The sequence below is a fragment of the Macrotis lagotis genome, chromosome 6, assembly GCF_037893015.1.
Source record: "Macrotis lagotis isolate mMagLag1 chromosome 6, bilby.v1.9.chrom.fasta, whole genome shotgun sequence".
NCBI classification, from domain to species: Eukaryota; Metazoa; Chordata; class Mammalia; order Peramelemorphia; family Peramelidae; genus Macrotis; species Macrotis lagotis.
In genome coordinates, this window is record NC_133663.1 from 106,577,706 (window position 1) to 106,605,102 (window position 27,397).

Consider the following 27,397-nt stretch of genomic DNA (forward strand, 5'->3'; position numbering starts at 1 on the left):
TTAATAAAAAGGAAGATTGAGTCATCAATTCCATATGGCAGGCAAGGCTAAGTGATAATGAGCTAGAGAAAATTCTATGAGAATTAATATTAGAGAAACAGAATACCTTAAACCATTCTCTTCTAATAGTATGAACTTGCACACAAATCCCAAGAACTTTTCAGAATACCTGCTCTACCTTACATTTGGGGAGTTGCTATTTTTAATGCAAGTATAAGACCCTACATATTCATCCACACTTAATTTCATTTTATAAGATTCAGAGCAATACTCTATTCTATCAAGAACTTTTTAGATCTTATCAACCAAAGTACTAAAAAACCCTCCTAGCTTTATATGATCTGCAAGTTTGATGAACATTTCAAGTAAATGATAAAAATTTTAAATAATGAAAGGTAAAGTCACAATCCTGAGGTACTCTGCTAGAAATTTCTGAAAACACAGTCTATTATACTTTTAAATGGAGCCATTCAAACAGTTTGGAATCCATCTACTGGTTTCATTATAAAACTATATCTTTCTATATTCTACACAAGAACAGTATCAAAAGTTTTGTAAAACTCTAGTATTATATTCAAAGTAATAATCTCATTCATAGTTCAGTTATACCGGTTTATAAAGGAAATGGAATATCCTGGTATTTGCTTCCTTAAATCTTCAAAGAATTCATTTTTAATTAACTTATGATAAAAATGGCCTGGGGGTACAAACTACAAAAAAATAGTGTGACTTGGGTGGAGGCAGGTTGCAAAACAGAAAAAGGAAAAAAAATTAAATATGCTAATGAATACCAGTCTATTCAACACATCTACTTACACATATAAATGTTTAAATAGCTCTAAAATTTCAAGTGAATTATGAGAACTCTTAATGAGTTGTTAACTAAAAGCATCACTGCTTGTCATGACTACAAGGTTATATAGTCATAGCTAAAATGCCCACACCTAATGAGTAAAATTGAAATTTTGGTATTAGAGAAGAAAAAAAGACAAATCATTAAAAAAAAAGCTGCAACTGAAACATGATGATTCATTCACCAAAGGTCATCAGCATTCTTCTATATGTAATGAATGTAATTAAGCTGAAACACAGAATATATTTGTACATTTTTAGTGCTAACTCAGGAGCTGTCAATCACTTCCATTTGTTTACATGCTTTCAGTATGCATTACCTCTGTCTGAACATTCATAGTAAAGAATGCAGAAAGCATATTTGTATCTACTTAACCTTCATCAACCAATAATCATGGCACTCATTAAATTTTTTTATTTCACTTTCAAGCATGACAAAGCTCATACTGGAATAAATATCTTGCTAATAATTGTTCATGACAACAGCTGGACAGGAAGAGTACCGAGGTGAAGCTTCTCATAGAATATGGAATGTAGCAATGCATAACAATCAGCTTAAAAAGTCATCTGTCTACATTCAACAGTTTTGAAAAAGTAAAAAACAAATTTTCTTTGGCTACTCCTTTAAGAATTAAGACAAAATTGTTTCTATAGACATTACGATTCCAAAATGACAAAAAGACAAAGTAATTCATTTAGTTCATCTCCAATCTAAAATCATTCATTTGATTCATCCCCAATCTCAATATTAGATGATTTTTGTTTATTTAGTAGCATTACATAATTTATGGTGAGTATGAATATTCAAAATTATCTGATTTAAAGTCTACCACAAGGGGAAAGGAATTTTTACATCGTTCCATTAACAATCCTCTTTGGTAAGGAAGTTCATAAAAAACATTACTTACATTTTGCAGAAGTCATTAAGAATAATCTAAAAGTACAATTCTACCTACATTAATCTGTTGTTTGTCCTTCATTCTATAAGAAGACCACATTAGGGAGGTGAAGCCATGACAAGCACATGAACTGGAATTGAATGAGGAGGGCTGTACTAAGTCACCTGTCTCACTTTCTCCTCCAGATTCATCTGGGACCAGTGGCCAGATAGGAATCAGGGAGAATGGAGATGACCCTGGATGAGAGGCAATCAGGGTTAAGTGACTTATTCAAGGTTCACAGAGCTAGTAAGTGTCATGGATCTGAGGCAAGATTTGAACACAGGTCCTCCTGATTCCAGGATTGATGCTCAATTCATTATACCACCTAGCTACCCCTACATTAATCTACTTATTTGATGACCAAAAAAATACCACAAAACATTTTATAGAGCTAGAAAAAGTAATAACAAAATTCATCTGGAAGAACAACATGACAAGGATATCAAAATAACCAATAAAAAAATATGAAGGAAGCCGTCTAGCCATACCAGATCTCAAACTATATTATAAGGTGTAAATTATTTTTGTTACTGGCTAAGAAATGGTGTTCAATTAGTGAAATGGATGAAATATATATTATAGAAAATGACCGCAACAACTAGTATATGATAAACTCAAACATCCAAGCTTTTGGAACAAAAACTCATTATTTGTCAAAAACTACTGGGAAAACTGGAAAACAGTATGGTGAGAAATAGATATAGACAAATATCTTATATCATACACCAAGATAAGATCAAAATGGGTACATGATTTACACATAAAGCATAATACTGGGAGAGCATGGAATTAATTTAGTTAACTTATCTATGGATAAGGGAAGAATTTAGGACCAGAGACAATATAGAGAGCATTATAAAAATATAAACACAAATAATTTTGATCATATAAATTAAAAAGATTTTTCACAAATAAAACAAATTCAACAAAAATTAAAACAGGAGAAAATGGGGTGAGAATTTGTAATGATTATCTCAAATATATAAAGAATTGAGACAAATTTATGAAAATACGTCATTCTTGAAGTAATAAAGGGTCAAAGGCTATAAATAAGCAGTTTTTAGTCAAAGAGATCAAGGTACACACACACACACACACACACACACACACACACACACACACACCTCAATAACTGCTGACTAGAGAAATGAAATTAAAACAACTCTGAGGTACCACTTCACGCTTATCAGAATGGCTATTACGACAATAAAAATAAATGGTAAATGTTGTAGGAGATGTGGGAAAACTGGGATATTAATGTACTGCTTTAATGAAGTTGTGAACTAATGCAGCCATTCTGGAGAGCAATTTGGAATTAACCCCAAAGGGCTATTTAGCTGTGAAGTCCCTTTGATCTATTAATAATTTTGCTAAGGCTGTTGAGCCAGATATTGAACAAAAAAGGATTTATTTATATAAAAATATTTACAGCAGTTCTTATTCTGGTGACTAAGAATTGGAAATCAAAGGGATGACCATCAATTTGGGAATGACTGAACAAACTGTGGTATATGATTGTGATGAAATATTACTGTGCTTAGAGAAATGACAAACAGGATAATTTCAGAAAAACCTGGAAAGACTCACATGAACTAATGCTGAGTAAAGGGAGCAGAACCAAGAGAACAGTGTATATAGTAATACATTGTAACAGCAATATTGCATGATGAAACATTGTTAATGACTTACCTTTTTTTCAGCAACATAATGATCTAAGACAATTTCAAATGAATCATGACAAAAAAAAACTGCTATCTACCTCTACAGAGAGAACTAATGAAATTACAAATTGAAGTACAATTTTGTCACTTTCTTTAGGTGATTTTTTGCAATATAGTAATATAGAAATGTTTTGTATAATTTCACATGTATAAAAAAATTAATGTCATTTTCCTTGCCTTTCAGTTTGTATGGAGGAGTGTAAAAGGGAGGGAGAGAATTTGAAACTCAAAATATAAAAGTAAGAAGTACGATAAAAATAAATAAATGTTTATAAATTTTTTTTAAAAAAGGAACAATGCAGGCATAGAAGTCAAACAAAAGATGAACCCAGATTCATGCAAAGAAAAATTATATTTTCTGAGGGATTGCCCTCTCTCAGATCCTGAATGATCATTAATTCAACTCACAGTTGAACATAGCAAGCAAACCAACAAACCAATAATATACCAAGCAAAAAATTAAAATTCAACCTTTGCATAAAAACCTTTAGCTAAAGTAAAATCTACTATTGTTACAAGAAGCCCACTGCAGTTTTGAATAACCAATTGTTAGGAAGTTTTTTTTTTATATCAAGCTTTAATTAGCTATTTTATGACTGCTCCTAGATCCTTCTTAGATGTAATAGCACATCAAATACATGAATACCATTATCATGGATCTCCTAAGTCTTCTCTTCCCCTCAAATCCTGTTAATAAATCTTCATATGACATGATGAAAAGGTCTTTCACTATCCTGGCTATTGATCATAGCTCTCCATAGCATTCCTATAAAGTAGCACCTAGAACACAAATGTAACATTCCAGATATGGTGTAAAGATTGTTCATTATATGAGTCAAGACATCCTCTCTTGAGTCTAGAATGCCAATCAAATAAAGTCTAAAACAGCACTGAACTGTTGTGGTGTATATCACATTATGTACTTCAACTGAGTTTATGATCTACTAAAGCTGCTTCTTCTGGTCACAACTCATCTACTATTAGTCAGCACATATTAAGCACTTTAAAAATTCTTGTTGATTGATCTTTTTGAACCCAAGTAAAACATTTATATTACATTTATATATTTATATACAAGAAATTTAAGGCACTCCACTAGAAAACTGTATAAAAGTCAACATATAGGCATTAATGACAACACAATTCAAACATTGAAAATCTACATACCTTAAGTTCTAGACAGGAGCTAGAGGGAAAATGCATGACAAAATATTTGAGTGAAAATCGGAAAGTTGGGCAAGAGGGGGTGGGAGGGATGATTTTTGCCAATAGAATAGACTAGACACCACAAAAAGAAGAAACAAATGGTGAATCTGGGAAATAAAATAGAATGACACAGGACATGAAAAAGTCAATTGACACTAAGTGCCAACCATGTGCAAGGTGATGTGCAATTTGTGTAAAAGAGGATACAGAGAATGAGATCCAAAAAATGGCAGAAACTAATCCCTGATCTCAAAGAGCTCCAAGTCTAATAGCAAGCAACTATGTAAAAATAAATAAGTTAAAAAAATATTTTGGAAATAATCAATAGCAGAAAGGCACTAGAATCAAGGAACTTGAAGGAAACCAGGAAAGCCAATAACAGAGAGCAATCAAGAAATGAGGGACAGTCAGTTAAAATACAGAATTGAGAAAATGAGTGTCTTGTTCGGGGAACAGCCACAAGACTTCTCTCTGATGCAATTTCCCTAAAGGAATTTAAATGCCAAATGGAGGGTTTTCTATTTGATTTTTGAGGTTAAAAACAGGCTGACTAGGCAGCTAGGTGGCATAGTGGATAAAGCACCAGCCCTGGAGTCAGGAGTACCTGGGTTCAAATCTGGTCTCAGACACTTAATAATTACCTAGCTGTGTGGCCTTGGTCAAGCCACTTAACCCCATTTGCCTTGCAAAAACCTAAAAAAAAAAAAAGAGGCTGACAAACTTTATTGAAGGCAGGTGGGAGGACAAGATCAGATCGATACTTTCAGATCACTTTTGAGAACTTAGTGGAGAACAACCAAAAATGTCTTTTAATAGTCCAAGCATGAGGTTATGAGAGCCCAAACTGGGGTGGGAGCATTCAAAGGAAAGAATGATGATTATTATAAAAGATGTTTCAAATATAAAATCGACAGATGATGGCAATCAGTGAGAGTGAGGAGCAAAAGATGACAAGTAGGTTGTGGAGAAATGGGGAACTTCAATTATTTAATTAGTTATTAGCAGCTCTTACAAAAGTAGAGAAACTAAAAACCTCTCAACTTGTCTTGGCGATAACTTCATCTTTCAAAAGGGAGAGGAAGCAATAAAGATAAAATTCTTTTCTGAATCAGATTTCTACAAAGAGAGATAAAGCGGTAAAAGGCTGATGGCAGGGGGAACATAAAGACTCATCCTAATTTTTTTTGACAAAGGAGAGGAGAACTGGTTTCTGACATGTCTCCTAAATTTCAAAGCAAAATTCCATTGAGTCCAGGGGAACAAGGATCCTATGTGATAAAATGTGTTCAGGGAAGTTGTCCTAAGAGGGATGAGAAATGCTAAAGAATGAAATTCTGAAGATAAAAAAGTTAATGATAACAAAAAAAAATAAAGATAAGATTTATCTGAAGATAAGGATCTGAATGCATAGAAATATAACAATTTAGACTGTAAAAAGAAACACAAGAGTCAAGAAGACAGTGTGAAGGCAGCATTTCCCCTTGTTCCCTAATAAACTCTAAAAGCTATCAAATGATGACTCTAGACAAAATTTAGATTGAGTGATATACTTTCCCAGTCCAAGATGACTTAGATGTTCCACAGGATAGGTGTGTTTCACCAGGATCAGGGGTTGGAAAAAAGCTCAGGCCACAGATCAGAACAGCCCAGCCCACCCCAGCCCAGGGAACACCGGGAACAGACTGAAGGGGTAGTGAGAAAACTCTGCTGCACCAGAATAAGTGTACAGTGAGGAGTACCGGCCTCAGAGCAGCCCTGCAACAAGAATCTGCAGTGGGAATCTGGGGAAACCAGCCTGCACCTCCAGAGCACAACTCACAGATGGTAAAGGGGTCAGGGAAGACTGCAGAAATCTCTCTGCTCTCCCTGGGGCAGGACTCTGCTGTTTGCCCACACTCAGATCCAAGTTGTAGTTTGGCCTTCCATACTAAGATAGCAGGGACCCTCCTCACAGCTCCAGGGCAGAGGGGAGTACCTGTGGTCATCTACATATCAAAGCACAGACAAGAGAGTATAAGACCTTAGAGGAATAAAGGTCTCAGTGGGGTGACCCCCAAAAAAACCCCAAAGTGAGTGTTCCAATAATACTCAAAAACTCAGGAAACAACCTAAAACCAGGCACAGGCTAGAGAAATGAGTAAACAGTGAAAAAAGAGGTGCACCACTGAGAAATTCTTGGTCTATGATACCAAGAAGGATCAAAATACTCAATATGAAGATGAGGAAGTACAAGCTCCTGCATCTAAAGACTACAAGGAAAAACAGAAGTTGGGCTCAGCCTATGATAGAGCTCAAAAAATATTTTAAAAATCAAGTGACGGAGACAGAAGAAAAAATGGGAAAAGAAATGAGAGAGATGCAGGAAAAACGAAAAGAAGTCAGCAGCTTAGTCAAGGAAATCTAAAAAAATGCTGTAGAAAATAACATGTTAAAAGCCAGCATAGGTCAAATGGATAAAACAGTTCAAAAAGTTATTGAGAAGAATGCTTTAAAAAGCAGAATTGGCCAGATGGCAAAGGAGATATGAAAACTCTCTGAAGAAAACAAATTCTTCAGATGTAGAATGGAGCTAAAGGAAGCTGATGACTTTACGAGAAGTCAAGACACAATACTTCAACACCAAAAGAATGAAAAATTAGAAGAAAATGCAAAACATTTCATTGGAAAAAACACTTGATCTGGAAAACAGATTCAGGAAACATAATTTAAAGATTATTGGGATACCTGAAAATCATGATCAGGAGAAGAGCCTTGATCTCATTTTTAAAGAAATCCTACAGAAAAATTGCCCAGATATCCCTAGAAGCAGAAGGCAAAATATAAATCAAGAGAATTCACTAATCTCCCCTGGAAAGAGATCCAAAAATAAAAATAACCCCCAGGAATATTATAGCCAAGTTCCAGAACTCCCAAGTCAAAAAGAAAATATTACAAGTAGCCAGAAGGACACAATTCTAATATCGTGGTGCTGCAGTCAGGATCACACAGGACTTAGAAGCAACTACATTAAGGGCTCATTAGGCTTGGAATATAATATTCCAGAAGGCAAAAGAGACTGGAATACAACTAAGAATCAACTACCCAGAAAAACTGAACATCCTCTTCCAGGGGAAAAGATGGACTTTCAATGAAACGGGAATTACAAATATTCCTGTTGAAACGATCAGAGCTGAACAGAAATTCTGATATTCAAATACAGAACTCAGGTGAAGCATAGAGAGTGGAGAAGGGTAAAAATAATGAGGGACTTAATGATGATGAAGTGCATGTATTCCTAGATAGAAAAATGATACTGATAATACTCAAATGAAACTTCTCATTTAATAGAGCAGGTAGAAAGAGCTTTTATAGATGAAGCACAGGAGAGAGCTAAATTTGAAGATATAATATATTGTAAAAATAGAGTCAACGACTAAAAGGGAAATGCAACTGGGAATAAGAGAAAGGAGAGGTGGAATAGGCTAAGATATTTTATGTGTTTTTGTGTGTGTGTGTGTGTGTGCATGTGTGTGTGTGTGTATTACAATAAGCTTTTGCAGTTGATATGGGGGGAAGGCGAGGGGGCATAAGGGAACCTTCTCTCTCATCAGAAATGGCTCAGAGAGGAAACAGCATACATACTCAATAGGGTATAGACATCTAGAGTAAAAAGGAGAGAAGGGGGAAATGGGGAGGGGGGGAGATGTGGGATGTGTGTGATAGAGGAGTGGGTAGATCATAGGAGAGAATAGTCAGATATAACACATTTACTTTTTTACTTCTTGCACAGGGGCTGGGATTGGGTGACCTGTCCAGGACCATGTGGCCAGGTGGTTGCTGGGTCTCAGGGGTGGTATGTGGGTTCAGAGACTCTTGGGCCCAGGGCTGATGATCAGTCTGCTGCACCACTCAAACACTGTACAGTACATTTTATAAGAGGGACAGAGTGAAAAGAGAAAGAAAATATAATATATAGTATTGAGGAGGAATGGGTGGAGGGAATTACAATCAGCAACAGCAATAGTGCAAAAATATGGAAGTAATTTTTATGATGGACTTATCATAAAGAATACAATCCATCTGAGAAGAGCTCATGGTGTTAGAACACAGACTGAAACACTTTTTTTTTCTCTTTACTTTATTTCTCAGGAGTGTCTATGTTTTTTTGGGGGAGGGGGCATTATGCTTGCTCTTAAACAAGAATATTTTAGTAATGTATAAGAATACACTTGTACAAAAATATTCATAGCAACTCTGTAGTGACAAAGAATTGGAAATTAAGGAAATGCCCTTCAATTGGGGAATAGCTTAACAAAATGTGGTATATGTATTGGATGGAATACTATTGTTCTATTAGAAGACAGGAGGGATGGAAATTCAGGGAAGTCCCAAAAGACTTGTATGGACTGACGCTGAGTGAGATGAGCAGAACCAGAAAAACATTGTGCAACCTAGCAACAACATGGGGGTGATGATCAACCTTGATGGACTTGCCCATTCCATCAGTGCAACACTCAAGCATAGTACTTTATTTTTCTTCCTTAAGGATGATTTCTCTGTCATCACATTCAAATTATATATATATATATATATATATATATATATATATATATATATATATATATATATATATATATATATAAATAAATTGTAAAAAATTCAAAATAAGGGGAAAAAAAAAACATGAAGACAGAAAAATGTTAAGGTAATAGAAGATATCAATAAGCATGACATTACCTTTTAAAAATAGGTGATTTTGTGATTTTGAAGCTTCAGGTGAATTCAGGTTGGCTACAGATCACCAAAAAAAAGATTCTTTAGTTATACAGGGTGAAAAGGGAAGATTAAGAAGGGAGAGGACTTGGGGCAGTTAGGTGGTGCAGTGGACAGAACACTAGTCCTGGAGTCAGGAGAACCTGACGAAGACACTCAATACTTAATAGTTGTGAGACATTGGGTTAGTCACTTAACCCCACTGCCTGGCAAAAAACAACAACAACAACAACAAAGAAGGGAGAATACCTGGGCTCTAATGACTGACAAAGAAAACAGAGTAATCAATTCGTATTTTCATTCTGTCACCTCTACAATGAAGAATGACCTCGACATTGTAAAAGAGAGCAAAAATATCTAACAGAGACTTGAAGACTAAGATAAGTAAGAAGGCTCAAGTCACCCAGTAAATGATCCTGAAAGAACTGGCAGAAGTCATTGGCAGGTATATATGAAAGATAATGGAAAAAATAGTGGTACTTCAAAATTGTCTTTTTTTTCGTTTTCTCTATCTGCAGTCCGTGACAAATACAATTCCAATTTTTCTAATATTAAAATGACAAAGGATTTGGCAAAGTGAAAAAACTATTAATTATTAAACTGAATCAAATTTTACCAAATCTTACAATCAAGTGCATTGCTTATACTCCCATACTCCCACAAAATTTTCCTCAATCAGTACATGTTATCTATTTGTAGAAACATAGAAAATCAACTCTACCTTTTTACTATAATAAAGTATATCACTCATGGTACTTATGATTTAGAAAAGATGAATTAACTTAGGGTTGTTGTCCTGTTTTCTTTATACAGATGAGTATAATATGTCACAAATAAAGAATAACTGAATATAAACAGTAATAAGAATAATCCTTATCTGATCAATCTCCAGCCCTCCATTTATTCCAAATGAATTAAGCCATTGGCATTATAAACTCACTTTGTTTGAAGTGTAAAATCTATTTTGCTAAAAATGCTCATTTCAGAAATTATTTCTAAACCAGTGTATTACTATTAAATCTAGAAAATATGATGAATCTGTTGTTAAATATATGAATGCTGACAATTATTGGATCATATTGTAATAATAAGTTAGGAACTAAATTAATTTAGTAATATGCATTGAGCATAACCTTTAATCCCAATTAAGTAAAACTCATGAATGGCAACAATAACTAATATAAATTATGGTTCATAAAACTGAACACCAACAGCCTGTTAGTATAACTTATTTCATAGTTATAAATTTATAGTTTTATTATAAATATATATATATGTGTGTGTGTGTGTGTGTGTGTGTTTGTGTGTGTGTTTGTGTGTGTATAATAGTTATATATTTATTTCATGGTTATAAATGGTCATGAATATGCTTCTGATGATTCCAAATATTCAATACAGGAAAAACAGTGATTATATTTCAAAAAAAATTTTACACATGTTCTTTAGCAACGTCGTTAGGTACAGAAAGCTGCAAATTCTATGAAACCATGACGCTTCCAGTTCCTCCATGCAAACTACATGGCTATATAACTCTCCTAAAAAGAAGCAATTTTTACCTTTTTTTTTAAAACTTCTAAATTAATGTCTCTACCATAACAGCCATAAAACGTATGCCATTCAACAGTCTCATAATACTATTTCTCTTCTGAGTAGCTTTAAACACTATACTTCCCAAACAAGATGTAGTTCAAATGCACTATTTTCATGCTATTTATTCTGTTCCATAGTATCAGCAACACTGAACAGGTCAAGAAACAAAATATCAAATTAATACATTAAAATACAGTGCTACAATTAAAATATCTGAAAGTAAGTGATTTGTTTTTAGTTTTAGTTTTTTCCTGCAGAGTAGCTACATTACACTATAAATCATGTACCAATAAAGCACTATCACTACAAACTACACAGAATTTTTAAAAGATGATTCTTAGGCAAGTAAGGATTTTTGTAACAGCTAACCTTCACAGACTGTAATCATTCTTTCCTTTCCATTTCATTACATTCCTATCTCCATTGCCATCTCCTTTTTTCCTACCCTCACTGATACTTCCCTGTGGTGGCTTCTTCCTGACTCACTTTTCTCTCTATGTGTTTCCACTAACTCTTTTAGTGAATGATTCCCCAAAATCTGTTTCTAACCACAAAACTCCTTCTATGCTTTAAAGTCACACTCAAACTCATTTGGTGTAAAACTCCAACCAAGTGTCTATATCTGAATCAGCAGCCAAGTTTCCAGAACTTCAATTGCTCTAATATTCATTTCCACCACCACCACTGTATTTAAGGCTCTAGTTACTGCTTGGATGAACTACTGAAATAAATCTTATAACAACTCTCACTGATTCCAAGAATTACCCATTCTGAACTATAATGAACATACAAGATTCACATCAAGATAAGTGAGGCACTGAAGCAGAATTTATTATCCCTCAGTCAAAATCAATATAGCAAGAGTAGCAAATGTGATTTCAAACAAGAGTAAAAAGATGTGATTAAAAGATGTAAGAAAACTATACTGTTAAAGGCATCATAGAGAATGAAATAATAACTATATGTAAGTATAAGTGCTTGTATGAAGATTGTCACCATAAACAGAATTAGAATGCTCCTTTCAGATGTAAATAACTGGTACAATGAAATAACTAAAAAAGAAGTTAAAAAGTTGCAAAGAATATTTTAAGTCTTACATGATGGATCTCTCAGGTGATTGCTTAATGAGAATAGAAAAGAATATACAAATTTCTCAAATGCATGTGGAAGTGTTATATTGACTACCTCTGGCAAGGCACATTTAAAAAAGTACCTAATAAACAAGAATGAGACAAAAAAATTTGAGATGAGGCCAAAAGAAACTTGTATCTTTAAAAGCTTTCATCAAGGAAAAAAAAAAAATCAAAGAACAAATCAATTGGGAATGCAATAAAAAAGCAGAAATCTAGGAATTAAAAATTACACATAAACACAAAAAACAGATTCTAAAAATTAGATTACTAAAAATTGAAAATGAAATAACCTACCACATTGAAAAAGAAAACACTTATTTTCAATTCATTGCCTTTTTTGTTTTCAATTTGGTACTATCTCATATTTGATTTTCATAATTTCTATTTAATTAGCTAAATGGTAGTAATCTAATCCCGAAAAAGGAAGAAAAAACTATTAATATCAAAAAATGAAAAAGAATAATTCAAAACAAATTAGAAGGAAATATAAGATAATATTAGATAATAATTCCATGCCAAAAATCATAACTTAGATGAAATAAATACAAAAACAAAATATAGAAGTGAACAGACTAGGTCATTTCAATGACTCAATTTTTTAAAAAAAGAAAGTGAATAAATCAAAAAGAAAGTGCTAAAAGGACAAAAAATTAAGTAGATAGTTTTACAAGTAAATTAAACCTTCAAAGAAAAATTACTTTTTTTTGATAGGTAGACAATTTAATGAGGTACCTTTCACAAATGGGCTTTTTATGAGAATCAAGCAATACTGCCAACATTAGATGCAATCCTGGGCTACAAGTCAGCACACTCCTTGGTGACAGTCTCTGTGATGACTGAATCTTTCATCTCACCTCTGTTGTCACCTATGACACTGGCACTGTCTTCAATGCACACTATCTTTTCTCCACTATGACTTCCATTGCTATACAACCATTGCTGGATGGCCCTTCTTCCAGAGCTCTGGTTTTCCCTGTTTTGACTGTGGCTATTACCATACCACCCATATACCAGTTGGAGGAAGCCTGTTCAAGCTTCCCTTAACCCCTTTCACAGAGATGATTTACAGTGGCACCTGTATTATCAGCACAACTGATAACAGTTCTCACTGAGAGACCACAGAAATTCAGAACTTTGATCCTGAAGACCTCACTTAGATATCTTGTCCTCCAGAAAGTATGAAAGAACAAAACAATTACTTTCAACAACAAAATCTTTAAATAGGAAAGTAAGGACTCTTATCGTATTCTTTCAATGAAACAATATTATCTTGTTATCTAACCCAGAGACAGAGAAAACTATAAACCAATGTCACTATTCCTTTGAAAAAACTGACTATAATATTACCAAAGATGCTTCCACAAGATAATAAAAAGATTACAAATGATATCCAGGTTGGATTTAGAGAAAAAATTCAGGGCTAGTTCAGTAGTAAGAAAATTATAATTATATCAAAAACTTCAAAAAATGATTGTATGAAAATATGGTTTTATTTCATCAGACTTTTTTAAGTATCTATGAAAAATGCTAAAAAAGGATAAGAATAAATGAACAGTTTGTTAAAATGCTAAACAATATCTATCTAAACCAAGAAGTAGCATCTAAAATTATGTAAATATAAAGTCCTTTCCAGTACAATTAGGGGTTAAAAAGAAAGCAGTCCATTATCACATGTACTATTTGATAGTTCTATAAATGGTACAAACAGCAATAAGTCAAGAAAAAAGAACAGAGAATAAACATGAGCAACCGAAAACAGGTGCATTCTGAACATGATAGCGTAGTTTATACTTAGGGAACTCTTGACAGTGAACTAAAATAATAACTGGCATAATCATTTCAGCAGAGTAATAAGATAAAATATACCATAAAAACCACCAACTTTTCCATATTTGCCAAAAAAATTCAAAAAATATAGAAAGAGATTATTTTCAAATACCATAGGTTATATAAAATAATAGTACTCAAATAATTTTTTACTAAACATTTTATAAATATTCAATTTGGTCTGCACAACAATTTTGGGCGGTGCTATTAACCATGAGTCCAGTTTCTACGGATGAAGAAACTAAAGTTAATTAGTTTGCCCACAGTCACACAGCTAGAGACTGGGACAGAATCTGATCTCAAGTCTACCTGACTCCAAGCCAAGCACTCTATCTACTGAGTCATCTAACCACCAAAATAATACAGTTTAGCTGCCAAGAAACATATACAAATATACAAAAACAACTATAATTATTCTTTACAGAAAGAGATATGATTAGAGAAATATTCACTCTTGATGATTCATCTGTGCTGATATGATAAAAATAAGAACACAATCAAAAAAAATGTTTTTAGGGTTTTTTTGCAAGGCAAATGGGGTTAAGTGGCTTGCCCAAGGCCACACAGCTAGGTAATTATTAAGCGTCTGAGACCAGATTTGAACCCAGATACTCCTGACTCCAAGGCCAGTGCTTTATCTGCTATGCCACCTAGCCGCCCCCACAATCAAAATTAATCTGCAAATTCAGTGTCATATCAATGTACTAATGCATAAAAGATAACAAAATTCAGGTGAGGAAGAAACTTAACTCAAAGGAAATCATAGTGGGGGGAAAAAGTAGATTTCAAACTATAACACAAAGTGTCAATGATCAAAGCCACTTGATGATGATGAAGTTTGTCCTTCATCCTTGAAGAAGACTATGACATCAGGGAAGTGATGCCATGTCAAGCATGTGAATTGAATTAGAGTGGGAGGGGTGCAATGTGAAGTCATCAACCTCACTTTCTCTACCAGAGCCATCTGGGTCCAGTAACCAGATATGAGTCAGGACGATTGGAGATGGCCCTGGATGCGAGGCACTGAGGGTTAATTGACTTGCCCAAGGTCACATAGCTAGTAAACATCAAGTATCTGAGGCTGGATTTGAACTACCATCCTGACTCCAAGGCCAGTGCTCTATCCATTGAATCACATAGTTTAAATGTTTGTCCTTCATTTTTGAAGAAGACCATAACATCAGGGAGGAGATGTAAATGAAAAGTGCTTAAATTGGATCGGGGGGGGGGGGGGGGGGGGGGGGGGGGGGCGGGCGGCTGTGTTAAGTCACCAGCCTCACTTAGGAAAAAAGTTAATCAGTGGAATAGACTCTTATCATTATTATTCAGCTGTTTCAGTCATTTCTGACTCTTCTTGACCCCATTTTTGGTTTTCTTGGCAAAGATACTGAAGAGGTTTGCCATTTCCTTATCCAGTTCATTTTAGAGATTAGAAAATTGCCACAAATAGGATTAGTGATTTGCCGATTTGCCCCGGGACACTAGTAAAGGTCAGATCAGAACTCAAGACTCCCTAAATATAGGCCTGGCACTTTATGCACTGCACCATCTAGCTGTCCATAGAACAGATTAGCTATATTATTAGCTAATGATATCATATATTAGATATATTATTTACATATCATTTTATGAAAACAACAAATTTTATAACCATCAAGATCCTCAACAACTAGGATAAGGCATAGTAGCACTAAATTGCTGGAAAAATTCAAAGAAGCATTGCCAAATTAGCTTTAAACCATTCTTCATACTATATATGCAACAAAAAGTATCAAATAGACACATGATACAAAGGGTCATGTCATAAATAATTTGCAATTGAGAAAGAAGATATCTTTTATAGCACCGAAGAAGATAAGAATTCTTAACTAAATAAAGAATAGAAAGGCTTCAAAAGATAAAATGGAAAATTTTGATTACATAAAAAAAATTTAAAGCTTTCACACAAACAAAATCAACACATTTCAAACTAGAAGGGGGACATCTAGGTGGCGCTGTGGATAGAGCATTGGCCCTAGAGCCAAGGAGGACCTGAGTTCAAATCTGCTTCAGACATTTAATAATTACCTAGCTGTGTGACCTTAGGCAAGTCACTTTAACCCCACTGCCTTAAATAAATAAAAAACATTAGAAGGCAAACTGCTAGCTAGAAAAAAAATTTTAAAGTTTAGAAGTCAACTTCTTGAAAAAAGGCTGACACCCAAGATATATAGAGCAGTAATTCAAATATAAAAGAGATAAAGACATTCTTTAATATGAATAATCAAAGGATAAAAATCAGGCAAAATCTAAACTATCAACAATCATATAAAAATGTCCCTAATTATTAATAATGTGTTAAATACTACAGAGGAATCAAAGAGGATCAAATTTTTAAAAAGCTCATTAAATTTGCCAGTTAAGAGATAATAGCAACTTTAGAGAAAGTAAGTGAATGATGAAGAAGTCAAATTTTAGTGCATTTAAAAGACTAAAAGAACTGATTTTAGATTATTCTAAGAAACTTATGCCAGAAAAGGGTGAGAGGAGTTATAGGGATATTTATTTTACGGATGAGGAAGGTAAAGGAGTTAGCACAGAAAGAGAAAGATACTGAAAAAAGAGAACAAAAAATGATACTTTAGGCCATTTGAATGGAGAAGTAAGGAGGGGATCAAATAAACTTGAGAGAAGTAAATGTTAACTGAGTTGTGAAATGGCTCAGTCATCAGGATGGCAATTTGCAATTTACACCACAAAAAAAATTACTTTACATATACTTTGACTCAAACAGATTACTAATAGTCATATAGCCCAAAGAGTCAAATGAAAAGGGAAGATTAATATATATAAAATTATTAAAATCAATTTTTTGCTGTAAAGAAATAGAAAATAAAGTGTTATCTATTATGAAAAAAGATCAAATAATATCATAATGACATAAAATTATAATAGTAATGTATAAGAGAAAATATGCAAAATAGTCTTAGGTAACTTGAGAAAAATGGTACAAAATAACACCTAGTAATATGAGCAGAATAAAAAGAACAATGGATGTTATGACTACAACACTGAAAGAAAGAAAAATAACTGAATTCTTACAATTCTAATCAATGGAAAGAACAATCAAGATTCAAGAAGGCTGAGGAATTATTTTTCATACTTTCTTACAGAAAGTTGATAGACTACAGATGTAAAGTCAAATATATATTTTCAAATATACACAAAGATTAGCTTTGATTTAAATTTTTTCATTTTGAATAAGACAGTGACTTAGAGGCAGGAGTGAGATTGGGGGTGGCTAGGTGGCGCAGTGGATAGAGCACTGGCCTTGGAGTCAGGAGTACCTGAGTTCAAATCTGACCTCAGACACTTATTACCTAGCTGTGTGGCCTTGGCCAAGCCACTTAACTCCACTGCCATGCAAAAACTTTTTAAAAAAAAAAAAAAAGAATGGGATTGGGAGGAGTTAATGATAACTACTCTTTAAAATAAGCAAAGGAAGAAATGATTATCAAATGAAACATTTATAAAATACAGAGAAGAAAACAAGAAAATTCAAAGAAAAATACATTCCTTGTGAATGTTAAATATATTTTTTAAAAATATGCATATAATAGCTTCAGAGTTTCATATATAATCCATTCAATCTTTGCAGATGAAAATGCTCATGTTTGTTCTTTTTCAAGCCCATAACAAATCAATCAATTAATTAATTAATTAAAGGCACTGAGGCTCCTTCAACAGTATTTTTTCTGTATTTTCAGTATTTGAAAAATACCTGTCATACAGAAAGCATTTAATGCAAAAATACCTAAACCAACACCTAAAATAAAAGCAGTTCAATTCCTATTAATTCTTAAAGATGTGAAGCAATAAACAAAAAGTAAAGAGTGATTTGCAAGGCTAAACTGTTTTAAGTATACAGCAGTGCTTTTCACTCATTCATCCAACAAACTGATCAATGAATTCTTTATACATCATTAATTCATTAATATACAAAAATTCAAATTATAGGAATTGTCACTTAGCACATCAGTCATCAAATTAGAGAAAATAACTAAAAATGATCATATTCAATGCTGATGAGACTAAGGAAACAAATAAATGCTGGAATAGTTACAAACTGGTCAAGGAGGATCTGAGTTTAAATCCAGGGGTCTCAGACACTTAATAATTACCTAGCTGGGTGACCTTCGGAAAGCCACTTAAACCCATTGTCTTAAATAAAAAAAAAAATTAAAAAAGAGTTACCCAAAAATTCCTTTGATGTAAGTATTTTATGCAGGAGATATCTCCTATGTATATTATCTAGAAGAGAGGGGTATCTATTCAAATATATAAATATGTCTTATGTGTAAATGCAGACTACTGGAAAAAAACTAAACATGGTAAAATAGAGGAAACAGCTATGTAAACTATAATATATGATAGGATGACCACTGTGATTTCAAGGATATATGAGACCTCCTGAACTGATAAATGGGAGAATCTCAAATTCTCTCAAAAGTAGGAGAATGTCACATCACTATAACTTTTCAGCAACCTCAGCAGTGTCTTAGATCCTGAATATGAGTCTCCCTACAAGTAAAAAAACTCATCCTCATATAATAGAAACAACAGTCCATGGTTGAGTTCATTCTCCAAGTCTTTTCAGAGTGAAAAACACTTTGAGTTTATACTTCAATAAAATAACTTTCCAGAACTATTAATCTATCAAAAGTATATAATAGAGCATAACTTTTGTTTAGAAATAAGTTATAATAAAATTTGCAAATTTAAATGAGAAATATAAAAGTTGAAAGATAAAATAATGCAAAAGAAAATTATTAGGACAAAAATTGTATAAAGGACCAAAAATCTCTGATATACAGCTATGCTTATTTAATTGATGAAATGAGTTTACTCTGAAATGTAAATTATGAAGACACAAAATTACTCTCTTAACCATTCCAAATATTACCAGATTGAACATTAAAAATATTTATTAATTTTAAGCATCAAAGCTAAAGTTACATTGACTTAAGTTGCTAAGAGGTTCAGTTATTTTGTTTAGGGATAAAACCACAGCTGGGCTATAAAAGCATGTTAATAAGTTTCCCTTTTGAGCTTCATTAATTAAAGAAGTAATCAGTCTTTTAAAAAAAATAGAGGAAAGAGCAGCTACATGGAAACAAAAATGTAAATACATTTTACAAACTAATGTTGCTTACCAAAAAAGAAAAGGAAGATTTAATCAATTCTTGATCATGGAATTTGAAATTTTAAGGGTATTTTACATGTAAATACATATTTACTAGTAGATGCTGACTGTTACATTTTTTTTGATTAACTGAAGAATGTAATAATTTTTTTCAAGGAAAACTCTGGTTGTCTATATTCACTTAAAGATTTTATTTAATTTGAATTTTAAAATTTCCTCCCTAATCTTACTTCCCTCCCCCTCCCCCCAAAGAATGCAATTTGCCAGTCTTTACGTTGTTTCCATGGTATATACACTGATCCACATTGAGTGTGATGTGAGAGACAAATCATATTCTTAAGTAAGAAACATAATATATCAGGGTTTTTTTTTCTAAATTAAAGGTAATAGTCCCTGGTCTTTGTTCAAACTCCACAGTTCTTTCTCTGAATACAGATAGTATTCTACATTGCAGACAGCCCAAAATTGTCCCTGATTGTTGCGCTGAGAAAGTCTATCAAGGTTGATCATTGCCCCCATGTTGCTGTTAGGGTGTACAGTGTTTTTCTGGTTCTGCTCCTCTCACTCAGAATCAGTTCATGCAAATCTTTCCAGGCTTCTCTGAATTCTCATCCCTCCTGGTTTCTAATAGAACAGCAGTGTTCCATGACATACATATACCATAATTTGCTAAGCCATTCCCCATTTGAAGGACATTTACTTAATTTACAATTCTTTGCCACCACAAACAGGGCTGCTATGAATATTTTTGTACAAGTGACATTTTTTTTCCCTTTTTCATCATCTCTTCAGGGTATAGATCCAGTAGTGGTATTGCTGGAACAAAGGGTATGCTCAATTTTGTTGCCCTTTGGGCGGAGTTCCAAATTGCTCTCCAGAAAGGTTGGATGAGTTCACAGCTCCACCAACAATGTAATAGTGTCCCAGATTTCCGACAACCTTTCCAACAATGATCACTGTCCTTTCTGGTCATATTGGCTAGTCTGAGAAGTGTGAAGTGGTACCTCAGAGAAGCTTTAATTTACATTTCTCTAATAAGTAATGATTTAGAGCAATTTTTCATATGACTATGGATTGCTTTGATCTCCTCATCTGTAAATTGCCTTTGCATATCCTTTGACCATTTGTCAATTGGGGAATGGCTTTTTTTAATTAAATTTGACTCAGTTCTCTGTATATTTTAGAAATGAGTCCTTTGTCAGAAATATTAGTTGTAAAGATTGTTTTCCAGTTTACTACATTTGTTTTGATCTTGGTTACAGTGGTTTTGTCTGTGCAAAAGCTTTTTAATTTAATGTACTCAAAATCATCTAGTTTGTTTTTATTGATGTTCTCCAACTCTTTCTTAGTCATAAACTGCTTCCCTTTCCATAGATCTGACAGGTAAGCTAGTCCTTGATCTTCTAGTTTGCTTATAATATTGTTATTTATGTCTAGGTTGTCTATATTAAAAAAAGAAAAAATCAAGTTTCACTAAATCCATCCTTCCCTGACTTACACTGGGCAATTTCAAGAACCAAAAGACAATTTAGCTCAATATTACCTAATGGTTACTATTGGTTACTAAAAACTTTGAACAAGTTATTTATTCAGAAAAATTTGTTCAGTTATCTACTTGAGGTTTCTCTTCTAACAATGCAGAATACAAAGTTACATTAGTATCCTCATGAAAGTGAAAATAGAACAACTAAAACTACAAGCTGAGTTTCTTTTTAATATCCACATGCTGAATAAATCACAATGGGTCAAAGGGAATGCTGTTATATATTTCTTTTCTAATTCTCTTTCAATATCTTTTGCATATTAATATGATGGGATTCTGGATAGATCAAACATGTAAATATTATTTGGTTACCTTAATGACATAGCTGACAACTATAATCCCTAATGAAAATTATAATCAGTTAAATTTGGGATTGCAATGTTTTAAACAATACATCTAAAACATACATGAAAAAGCACTTTTTTTGTTTCTTCTGTTCAGTTGTTTTCAGTTGTGTCTGACTGTGATCCCTTTTTGGAATTTTCTTGGCAAAGATACTAGAATGGTTTATCATTTCCTTTTCTATTTCATTTTACAGATGAAGAAACTAAGATAAAAGGATTAAATGAGTTGTCAAAGGTCACATAGCTATTAAGTGTCTGGGGCCATATTTGGACTAAAGGTACTCCTGACTCCAACCCACTATGCCTTATTGCACTTCAACCTACTCCAACAGCTGTGCCACTTCACTGCCTAATTTTTATTAGTAAAGTCATCTCTTCCACATGGTGATGGTTAGATGCAGGGCAATCCTACAATCTGGAAAATGCAAGTGAAATTTTTTGGTCCTCCCTTTGTACTAGAGAAGAAGTCTGAATTATTATGGTATAAAAAATATGTTGATACATAATACTATGCATTTCTAAATTTCTAAACTTTGTCTTTTGCTGGACTTAGTGTGTCATCTATGACTTCCACAAAACTCGCAAAAATCTCCCATTTAGTTTCTTATGCCAACTGCAATGCAATATATCAAAACAATGGGGAAAGTCATAATGTGTAAGGGATAGTATTAGTGCATTGATTCAGCCTTAAAGCTATGTAAGGTATGTATCCACTGAGTTAGTAGGACTTAGTCCCATTTGCAGCAGAAATCAATGTTCTTGAGTTTAATGTGTAAGTCTGTAGGTTTTTGGGGACTGACTTTAAGATAAAAACAGAACTTGTAAATTTCATTAAACTGCATATTCCAACATTTTAATGCTCAGATGTTATCTATACTTTGTATCTTGTCTTGTCCCACACAAAGAAGGATAATCTTTATGTAAATATGGGATTAAATTGGACTGAGTACCCAGGTTACATGAACTCCCTCTACTTTATAAATTTGCATTCATTACTTAATGATAATTACAATAAATAGAAAAGGTTCTTAAGGATTTAAAACTACCTAACAGGTTATCTAACCCAATGTCTCACAACATTTGGAATTGTAAGTACACCATTAAGGCTATATTACAATAAGATTGGAAAAAAAAGGATAAATATGTAGAAAAAAATCCTTATAAGGAGCTCTTTTCAGTCACTAAACATAAGGATGTCAACTAATGGTGAACTGCTAAACAAACTGAGGTATATAAATAATAGTGGATTAATAATTTGCCTTAAGAAATCACAAAATCGGGGCAGCTAACATGACACAGTGGATAAAGCACTGGCCCTGGAGTCAGGAGTACCTGGGTTCCGATCTCAGACACTTAATAATTACCTAGCTGTGTGGCCCCATTTGCCTTACAAAAACCTTAAAAAAAAAAGAAATCACAAAATCAACATTTTTAAAGGGAAGTGGGAAGACCTTTATGAATTAATATAAAGTGAGTAGAAATACAAAGCAATTTATACCATAACAATAACATTATAAAGGAAAACAGTTTTGAGAGACTCCAAAACTCTGATCAATGTATTAAATATCCAGAGGAATATGAAACATTCCTGCCACAGAAGTGGTTGGCTTAAAATACAGAGTAAATCATATATTTTTACGCAAGATTAATGGGTCAATTTGCTTTCCTACACATTGAAGATTTGTTATGACAATTTAATTTTTCTTTTCTGTTGTTGCTCAACTGGAGAGGCTGACTCAGTGAGAAAAATAATAAATGCTTATTAAAATAAATTAAATGGATTATTTTAAAACGAATTTTTAAATTATTAATTTAGGAAATTACTAATACAACAGCCCTGACAGTTTTGCATCTTCATTCAAGACATTTGTTTGATAGAAAACTCATTATTTCATGAGCCACGCTAAGTGGTAGGTCCCCTTTTCCTCCAGCCTCTGCCTTCCCTGACTAGGAAGTCCCAGAACCCATCTAGGAGAGAGACAGGATGCAATAAATTCTGCAACCAACTCTTACTACTCTGGTTCCCTTTAATCTTTGCTATTCCAGCTGACTGAGACTGGAATACCATTTTCCTTTGCCCAAAATGAATGCTTACTCACACATTTGATCAATAAAAGTCTGTTCTTTAAAATAAGATGAAGGGGCAGCTAGGTGGCACAGTGGATAGAGCACCAGCTCTGGAGTGAGGAGGACCTGAGTTCAAATTTAATATCAAACAATTAATAATTACCTAGCTGTATGACCTTGGGCAAAGCACTTAACCCCATTGCCTTAATTTAAAAAAAAAAGATGAAGAATCATTAAATCTTCCATAATCCTCTCCAAAGTTCGCAGCACTGATATCTGACCTACTTACAGAAACTAAGACCCCTGGACCTGGTCATCCACACCACTGAAGAACCCTGTAAACTTTCCATTCACATTGCAGCTCAACTTTGTTTGCATCCCCCAGTCCAATTCATGTGTGAGGGTCCCTAAGGACTGCTCTTTTTCTTTTTTTATTTGTACCTCTAGTATTCAAGACGTTGTTTTACACTGTCCTTAAGTAAGCATTAATAAATGCTTTTTCAGTCATTCAGTCAAATCTGTTTCCTATAAGTTAAATTAGTAGCTACACAAAATAATCTTTGTACCTATATAAAATAACCCTTTAATAAATAGATAATAAATGATAGTTTACAATGACATTTGGGAATTATATAGAACCATGACAATAAATTGGCTATACTGTTTTAATATTGTTATTGATGATTGTAAAAAAGCATTTGTGCCCTCATGCTAAATACTTTTTAACAACATTTTGATTTTTTAAACCCTGATTTGAACCAGCTGAATGGTCTTCAGATAAGGAAGACAATTAGTACAAACTACAAATAACCACAAATCAATCATCTTCATTTATCATTATAGTTTTTTATTCAGCCTGAAATGCATCAGGTAAAGGTGCCTCTTTTAACTATGGTGTTGCATAAATTTTACATATTCTTTATCAACAGCATTAAAAAGATGTCAAGACAAAGAAAATAAGATAACAAAGGAAAAGTTACATTTAAAAATTAAACTTCTAAAGAATTTTTTTGAAAACCAAAGATTTTTAACTTACCTTTTCTTTGGCAGCAAAACGTATTTTCAAGTTTACAGAGCAAATCTGTGTTCTCATACTTGTTCTCATTTGCTTTTAACCAGAAACAGTTTTCAGTCATTTCATGAGGTCTGATCTAAAATAAAAGCAAAGATGTTTGTAAACACTGATAAAAGATGAAAATGGCTATTATTATTTCACTGTATGACATGAGAGCCTGAATGATAACTGAGTGGAACTGAAAGATTCTATTTAGTAATCATTGAAATCTTCAATACTTCCTTCTCCTCATGCAATTTATTTGTTCTCTCTTCCAAAAACCCAGTACCAGGTTCATCTTATTCTCTTACACATAACTTATACTATAATATTACTTTGTGGGCCTGTCAAAGTCTACTACAATACTAATTGATGATAAACTTAGGAATAACTGATCTGCTACAGAAAAAATCTTTGACAAAATGTTAAGCAATGGAACTTCCATTTAAAGAAATAATCTAAAATATGGGACTAGAAATTACATTTTGTCATAAAAAGTTCTATTTCACTCAGTTTTCCTTTTCCAAAGCATTGAGAAGTACTCACCTGGACATGTCTGAACTACCAAAAGGACCAACAAAATACATGTAATTTAAGTAGCTGACAAAATAAGGTGAAAAACACAGCAAGAGAAGCAATGAGGATTTTACTTTATGTACCATAAATAGAAAGGTTGTATTTATTTATATACATATAAATATATATATATATATATATATATATATATAAATACACACACACACACACACACACACGCACTGTTCAAGTATCAAGTTAGACTATATATTGAGTTTTCTGATGCAAATTTCTTTTCAAATTAAATTCAACTAATAAAGTAAATCTGAAGAACACTACATTGATAGACAGGATTTTTCATTTCTAGATCCCTCATTTACCATTAAATTAACTTATATGACTTCTGGTAAACGATCAACTCTGAACTTCAATTTCTTCATCTGTACAATTACAAGACTAAACCACATGATCTCAAAGACCATTTTATTGCTGTTGTTGAGTTGTATCCAACACTTCATGACCCCATTTGGGGTTTTCTTGACAAAGATACTCGAGCAGTTTGCCATTTCCTTCTACAGCTCACTTTATGATGAGGAAACTGGGGCAAATAGGGTAAAGTGACTTGCACAGGATCAAAAGACTAATAAGTATTTATAGGCAGATATGAACTCAGGAAGATGAGTCTTCCTGTTTCCACACCCAGCATTAACACCTGAAACACTAACTGCCCCAAAGGCCACTTCTATCTCTATAAAAATCTATGTTTCTAAGATTTAAGCGCCAATTTAAATAAAAATATATTAGGACAAATCTCTATCATCAAAGAAAAATTCTAATCTGCTTAAAGCTGATAAAATGCTTTCATTATGTGACTAGATCTCATTTGAATATTAATCTATTAAATTTCTCTTCAGAAGAACCTTTTAAAAAAAACTAAGGCTGCAATGAAGACCTTCCTTACCCCATGATGTATTCCCGCATGTATCAGAGACATACCTTTTAGCTTTTGTTAGGAATACCAACACTAAAAACTTGTACAATGATCTCTGCTATAGTAAAAGTAGACCAAAAGCTTCATAGAAGATTTAAAATGACTATTTGAAAAGCAAAGTATTGGGAGCCAAGATGGCAACAAGAAGGGATCGAGTTTTAGGAGCTCTCTGATAAAACTCATAAGCTAAGGACTCTAACTAAAGGCTCTGCCCTCCCCTGGAGGGGCGGCCCCCCAGAGCAAAGAACTTCAGACTCCAGGGCGCTGGGAGCTGCAGCTCACAGCAGCAGGGGAGTATCCTGAGCTGCACCCCGGGGAGCATGGGGCACAAAGTGGGGGAACAGCGGAGGATCTCTGCCAGAGCGAGCACATGAAGCCCAGCCCTCAGGGCACACAGCTAGCAGCTTGGTCTTTCTGCAGCCCAGACCAGGAAACAGAAGCAGGCAGAGCTGGTAAGCAGGAGCCCCCAGGGCATGAGCCCATTGTGCTGAGGGAGGGGAGTGAAGAGAGAGACTGCTGAACTCTGTCCTCTGCCTCTGGAACAGGACTCTGGGGCTCTGACCACATTCAGATCCTGATCGCAGTCTAGGCCCCACCATAGAACAGCAGGGCCCCCCCACCTCGGCCCCATGGCAGAGGGGGGCACTTATGGTCATTCACAGACCAGAAGGGAGGACGGAGCCTCACACACTGAGACCCTTGTGGGAGAGTCCCAAAAGCTCAGGAAGCACCCCAAAACCAGACTCAGGCTGGGAAAATGAGCAAGCAGAGAAATAAGAGGAAGACCATTGAGAAATATTTTGCTCATGAGCCCAAGAAGGATCAAAATACTCAGTCTGAAGATGAGGAGGTACAAGCTCTTGCATCTAAAGACTCCCATGAAAAACAGAAATTGGGTTCAGTCTGTGACAGAGCTCAAAAAAGACTTTGAAAATCAAATGGGGGAGTTGGAAGAAAAACTGGGAAAAGAAAGGAGAGAGATGCAGGAAAAACATGAAAATGAAGTCAACAGCTTAGTCAAGGAAATCCAAAAAAAAATGCTGAAGAAAATAGCATGCTAAAAACCAGCTTAGGTCAAATGGATAAAACAGTTCAAAAAGTTACTGAGGAGAAAAATGCCTTAAAAAGCAAAACTGGCCAGATGGAAAAGGAGATAAGAAAACTCTTTGAGGAGAACAGATCCTTCAGACAAAGAATAGAATTCAGGGAGATTGATGAATTTACCAGAAATCAGGAATCAATACTTCAAAACAAAAAAATTGAAAAATTAGATGAAATTGTGAAATATCTCATTGAAAAAACAACTGATATGGAAAACAGACTTAGGAAATATAATTTAAAAATTATTGGAATCCCTGAAAGTCATGATCAGGAAAAGAGCCTTGACATCATTTTCAAAGAATTAATACAGGAAAACTGCCCTGATATTCTAGAAGCAGAGGGCAAAATAGAAATGGAGAGAATTCACCAATCCCCCTGAAAAAGAGATCCCAAAATACCAACCCCTAGGAATATTATAGCCAAGTTCCAGAACTCCCAAGTCAAAGAGAAAATATTACAAGCAGCCAGAAGGACACAGTTCAAATATCGTGGAGCTGCAGTCAGGATCACACAGGACTTAGCAGCAACTACACTGGAAGCTCGTAGGGCTTGGAATATAATATACCGGAAGGCAAAA

The 27,397-nt window shown here is 33.9% G+C and overlaps 1 protein-coding gene across 10 annotated transcripts in view; it reads right to left on the reverse strand.

Moving 5' to 3' along the window:
* DIAPH3 (diaphanous related formin 3) overlaps positions 1 to 27,397 on the reverse strand; it is a 543,832-nt gene that overhangs the window by 359,318 nt on the left and 157,117 nt on the right. For all 10 annotated transcript variants that reach the window (XM_074191775.1, XM_074191779.1, XM_074191781.1 and 7 more), the window contains one exon: positions 24,195 to 24,309. In XM_074191775.1, coding sequence (XP_074047876.1) covers positions 24,195 to 24,309 — 115 coding nt within the window. The remainder of the gene's footprint in view (positions 1 to 24,194; positions 24,310 to 27,397) is intronic.